Source organism: Electrona antarctica, assembly GCF_951216825.1.
Source record: "Electrona antarctica genome assembly, chromosome: 1".
Classification (NCBI taxonomy): Eukaryota; Metazoa; Chordata; class Actinopteri; order Myctophiformes; family Myctophidae; genus Electrona; species Electrona antarctica.
In genome coordinates this window covers 12,837,678-12,843,895 of record NC_136806.1, presented here as the reverse complement: position 1 = coordinate 12,843,895, position 6,218 = coordinate 12,837,678, and the positions used below count along the sequence as shown (strand labels likewise).

The 6,218-nt window shown below is 40.1% G+C and overlaps 1 protein-coding gene across 1 annotated transcript; it reads right to left on the bottom strand.

The window, feature by feature from the left end:
- Positions 1 to 2,451: 2,451 nt before the first annotated feature.
- LOC306914222 (histone H2B-like) lies at positions 2,452 to 2,850 on the bottom strand (the record flags this gene model as incomplete). The annotated part of the gene is made up of 1 exon (XM_079491211.1): positions 2,452 to 2,850. The coding sequence occupies one exon, from the start codon at positions 2,848 to 2,850 to the stop codon at positions 2,461 to 2,463; it is 390 nt and encodes a 129-aa protein (XP_079347337.1). The 3' UTR covers positions 2,452 to 2,460.
- Positions 2,851 to 6,218: the final 3,368 nt, after the last annotated feature.

Below are 6,218 nucleotides of genomic sequence, written 5' to 3'. Positions count from 1 at the left end.
ACCCCTACAACAGGGCAGCACAGGAGATGCTCAACTCCATCCCTGAGGACATCTCCAGAGATGCATGGCTTGCAGCAGCGTGGAAGCAGGAGTGGGAGTCAGCCGGGCCCTCCCGCATGCACCGGTACATCTGGGAACCAGGAGCTGGTGCCATAGCTGGAGATGACCTACCTCGCCAGCAATGGACCACACTAAACCGCCTAAGAACTGGGGTTGGGCGCTTCAATGCACCAATGCAGAAGTGGGGATTGGCGGACAGTGCGGCATGCAAGTGCGGTGACCCTGAGCAGACCGCCGACCATATCATATACACCTGCCCCTTATACAGACCACCCTCGGAAGCCAGCCTCTTTGACCTGGGACCAGAGATGCGGGCGTGGCTCCACGACACAGAGTTGGACCTCTGACGTTACACGAAAGAAGAAGAAGAATGGAATGAGGGAATAAGGCATGGGCTAGAAGCTACAGAGAATGTCTCATTTCATTGTCTTGATTTAGACCTTTTGGAGACATGGTTTGTAGTGTATGTATATAATAACTTTCACGTCTAAGTAGGAGGTTGTCTACATTGCCCCCCCTTCGTGGAGTCTTGACATGTTCTATTCCAATATACCTCAGGGAGGAAACATTGTGCTGTGCTTCTGCAAAGTGTACAGCTACTGGGTTGCGCTGATCTTTCATGCGTATGTTGCTTCTGTGTTCTGCAATTCTGGTCTTCAAACATCTGGTTGTCTTCCCTATATAGGCAAGACCACAAGGACACAAGATTAGATAAACGACATTCTTTTGGTTACATGAGATAAACCCTTTAATTTTCATCTTTTTCCCTGTCTGTGGGTGATTGTAAGTAGTACACTTTGTAGTAAAGTTGCACTGGGTGCAGGAACCACAGCGATAGTTGCCATCAGGCATATCTAAAAAGGTTCCTTTTGTTACTGGTGGTAGGTCAGATTTCACCAACATGTTTCTAATGTTTGGGGGACGTTTATACACTACTTTTGGAGTGTTCTTAAAAACATTGCACAGTTGTGGATCTGTGTTTACTATGTGCCAGTGATTTTTTATGATCTTCTCAAACTCTTTCCCCATGGGAGAGTATTGTAGAAAACAGCAAGTGCTACCTGTCTTTTTACCAGACATTCTTCCTGTGTCATATTTTTGTATTTGTCTCTAGCTGCCATTACCCACTGTTCAGGATACTCTTTTTGTCGGAATCTTTTATCTAGTTCATCCGCTTGTTTTATAAAGTCTGGTGTATTACTGCAGACCCTGCGGATTCGACTGTATTGACTGATAGGTAAACTTTTCTTTAAATGTGTGGGATGGAATGAATCAGCATGCAAATATGAACATGTGTCTGTTTTCTTTCTGTAAAGATCAGTAGCAAACCCCTTGCCATCTCTTTTAATGAGTATGTCTAGAAAGTTAATTTCCTGTGGGTCATGGCTTATAGTGACCCAAAGGTCACCAATGGAAAAAAAAAGAAAGAAAAAAAAGTGGGCTATTTTCTTTTCATTTTGGGGTACCCAGGCCCCTAAAAAGAGAGGCAGGCAGGCAGAAGCTCTCAATGGTTTAACCATAATACAACTAAATACAATAACAATACACACATTTCACTTGAATTGGATTTCACTTTACAATTTTTTTTTTGGGGCCCCCCTAGTCGGTGGCCCCCGGGCTTCAGCCCACCCTAGCCCAACGGTAAGTCCGGCTCTGCTTGCATCACACCCACATTATAATGAAGTCTTATTCATCCATCAGTATGTGTATATGGAATGACACATTTACATACTCGTATCATGTATTTTTAACTTGTCGGTCATAATGTGTTCATTTTACATGATTGTTAGTGTAGTAGAGAATATGAAATGACAAGTTTATACAACACCATTTACAGCAATCGTTAAATGCCTAGTCTTAGCGTTATTCAGGCTAGCGTCAGACGACTGACCTGGACCAACTGGTTTAGTTGACAGGCGTTTGAAATTAGAATTAGAATTAGAATAATTATACATTTTGTATAATGCATTTTTGTTATGACAACCACATTGATAGACCTTTTAATAGTCTTTATTGAAATAAATAAATGTATGATACTTGTTTAGGTCATGTATTTTTAACTTGTGGATCATATATTTGTTCATTTCACATGACTGCTAGTGTACTGGAGCAAATATGAAATCTACATTACAAGATTCTTTAAAGTTCATACAAATGTTGACACCCACTTATACCAAACATTTTGTCGATTATGAATAAATGGCTTGCACAGTACTTTTAAAAAGTTACATGCCTGGTTTTAGCATTGTTATTCAGATCAGCGTCAGACGACTGACCTGGACTAACTGGATTAGCCGACAGGCTGTTAAGACATTTGCGTCTAGTATTTGGATAAACCCTTTCTTGGAAAAGATGGGTGGTCCTTAAAAGGACCGTTGTGTTTAGAGCAGACAGAACAGTTTACTTGGAGCTGGTGTACTTGGTCACAGCCTTGGTGCCTTCAGACACGGCGTGCTTGGCCAGTTCACCGGGGAGCAGCAGGCGGACGGCGGTCTGAATCTCCCTGGATGAGATGGTGCGGCGCTTGTTGTAGTTAGCCAGTTTGGAGGCTTCACCGGCGATGCGCTCAAAGATGTCGTTAACGAAGGAGTTCATGATGCCCATGGCCTTGGAAGAGACACCGGTATCGGGATGGACCTGCTTCAGGACCTTGTAGATGTAGATGGCGTAGCTCTCCTTCCTGGACTTTCTACGCTTCTTGCCGCCCTTCGCGGCGGTCTTGGTGACGGCTTTCTTGGAGCCCTTCTTGGGCGCTGGCTTTGCTACCGCTGGCTTTGCTACTTCAGGCATGTTTCTTTCTCAGTGGACTAAAGAGAAGAAGTGAACTGTTGCCGGCGTTGCACCAGTATATATAGCAAGCCTATGCAAATTAAGTGTGCGACTCCCACTATATGATTGGCTGATCTGATCCTGCCACACAGAGGGTGGTGTCTTGTCTTTGTCTCTGCATAATGTTTTCCCGCTCGTGCAACATGGTGAGGGGTTAATTAAGAATTTAAAGCTATTTGGGGTATTAGGATATTGGGCTATTAGGCTACATTTCCCCACGATAAAGGTATATCTAGATGTTCATTAAGACTGTGGCAATATTCCCATTATATTATAATATCATAATGAGTTAATTATTGTTATTAATTTATACAAATGCTGCTCTTCTGTGCTTATAAAGCCAAAATAGAGAGCTGGCAGTGGCAGGCTCACACAGGTGTGTGTGTGTGTGTGTGTGTGTGTGTGTGTGTGTGTGTGTGTGTGTGTGTGTGTGTGTGTGTGTGTGTGTGTGTGCTTCCCCTGTTTAATAGTTAAATATTCTGAGCATTCCATGATGATCAGCTAAGTGGGTCTAATCATGTCCTCTGGTCCCACCTGACAGAAACCTTCTGCTGAAACCAGGAACCAGAAACTATATTAATTAGCATGTTCTTTATTCCGTGAATCATTGAGTTTGTGGCTACAACTATTAAACTCAGTCAGAGGTCTAGTGTATTATTAAGCACTTCATATCTTGATATGTGGAAAGTTGAACTGAGTTGGCTCTGAAAATCAACACATAATTCCCAGTAGGTTACTTATTACGCCGATCTTATCAAGCCGATCGGACCTACTGCATGTAGTCTGGAGCCTACTGGCTGCGATTGGCGTTGATAACACGTTAACCTATCTTATCACTTTTTATATATACTTTATTGAAAATTATTCAGGGTTTTTACAATGTATACATATATTACAAGGTACAAAAAAATCTATCAAGGCATTTCAATACAAAAGGGTTTCTTCTCTTCCCTTTTTTCCAAAGTTACACATACAAATTCAGAAACAAATACTTAGATCAGCACCGAGTGTGTGGTTCTGACGGTGCTGCCATGCGCCAACAGACACCATGCTTTGGTGCCATGTGTGTCTGTCCACAAGCACATAACAACACCTTTCCCTCCTTTCCGCTTTTTATATATACTTTATTGAAAATGATTCAGGGTTTACAAAATATGCAAATATTACATATATCTAATATATATACATATAATTATGTTACAATACAAGAAAAAAAACAACAACAACATATATATATATCAAGGCATTTCAAATACAAAGGGGTTTCTTTTTTTTCTTTACAATGTTAATAGGTGCCATGGTGTCAGTTTCTTTTTTCTTGTGTCAAGAGTTCTTTGTCTTTTTAGTTCAGTTTGTATCTGTTTAAAGACCACCTCGCCTGAGATGGCCTCCTGGTGGATTACCATGGCACACCTGGTTGTCCACAGTTTGTTCACAACTGTACAAATCACGGTCCAGTAAAGCTCTTGTTCAATGGCAGACATTTTTCCCCAAAGACCCCATACATAACAGCACTGTAATTTATCTTAATTTTAAAACCAATTTGTGGCATTTTCCCCCATACAAAGCTAGACCTCTGGCAGTCAACTAGCAGGTGCTCAATTGTCTCATCTGCACCACAATTTATAATTGGACATTTAACGGTTTTGACGAAGCAGCTCCATTTCACAACTGCTCTCACTGCTAGTCTCCTCACAGAGACCAGCCACATGACATCTCTTTTTTTTCGGAGATATTTTTACTACTAATATTTTTAATACAAACCCGCTTTTGATTTTCATCAAGATATTTGTAGGGAAAAATGCCACCATATAAATCATCACATATCTTACTATATATATACACATTTACTTGTCATTTCAGTCCAGTCAATATTTAAATGTGCAGAGTTTGACAACAAATCACCATACATGACTTTAAAATAAGGCACTGAGCTCCTTGCCCGGCCCTTCTTTTTGGTCCAGCTCAGCGCCTCCCCTATCCATATAGCTCTTTGTTTAAAACCAGATGCTATGTGCTTACACAATTAAATTTTTAGTTTGAGTCCCAAATCCACAGCCCCATGGCCTCCATATGTTTTACTCTTATATAATAGTTTATTTTTGTAAAAAAATTTTTCAGTGTCTGGTCCTTAGGAGGAAATATAGTTGCCAAAAATAGCAGTTTTGCCAAAACACATGTTTTTATAATTATAATCTTTGTTCCATAACATGACTTATTTTCCCATTTTTCTAATTCATCCTTTATTTCTTTATCTTTACAATCCCAGTTATTTTCATAACGGATTGATTACAAAACTGTACCCCTAGAACTGTCATCGTTTCTGTGTCCTTTATATTTACATTTGGCTTTGTCTCACTCCTCCCAAACCAGACACCTTCCGTTTTGTCATGATTTAATTTGGAACCTGAAACCTCTTCATAAAGTGCTAAGTGCTCATTTATAATATCTAGCTCTTTATTATTTTTAATTATGATGGTGATGTCATCGGCATAAGCCAAGACAACAACCCGCTCACCACCACTAGTTTTTACACCTGTAAGCCTACTATCATTCTTTATCTTATGTAATAGAGGGTTAATAGCTAAAATGTAAAGTGCAGCGGACAAGGGACACCCTTGTTTCACGCCCCTCTTAATTTCAAAGCTCTCTGTTAAAACACCATTTACATTTACTTGAACTGTGGACTGCATGGGCATACAACAATTGTATCAGGTTAATACAATCCTGGTTAAAACCATATACCTTCAATACCTCCCACAAGTACTCTCTGGAAATACAATCAAAAGCCTTTTTTTGGTCTAAACTTATAATAAAAAACTCCTCCTTTGTACACCCACTTGTTATATCCCTTAATATACCAACATTATCCCACATCAACCTTCCCTTAATAGCACATGTCTGTTGTTTTTCAATAAGTTCTTCTAAATCTTTATTTAATCGATTAACTATTATTTTTGCCAGTATTTTATAATCTACGTTCATTAATGTAATATGTCTCCAATTATCTAAGTTATAAGATGACCCTTTTTTTATATATAAGCGATATGATGCCATGATAAAAGGATGAGTGCATTTTGCCCTCCTTGATTCCATCATTGTACACTGAGGTTAGCAGATCAACTAAATCGTTTGTGCAGGAGAGATAAAACTCATTAGGCAGGCCATCAGGACCTGTGGATTTACCCTTAATCAATTGGACCATTGCGTCCCTCACCTTGTCTGGTGATTTGTCTGGTGATTTCCCCACCCGTAGAATTACGGCCAACCTCCCCAATATGTGTCGAATCAAGGAAGGCATGCAACTTGGCTTCATTAATGTTGACTTT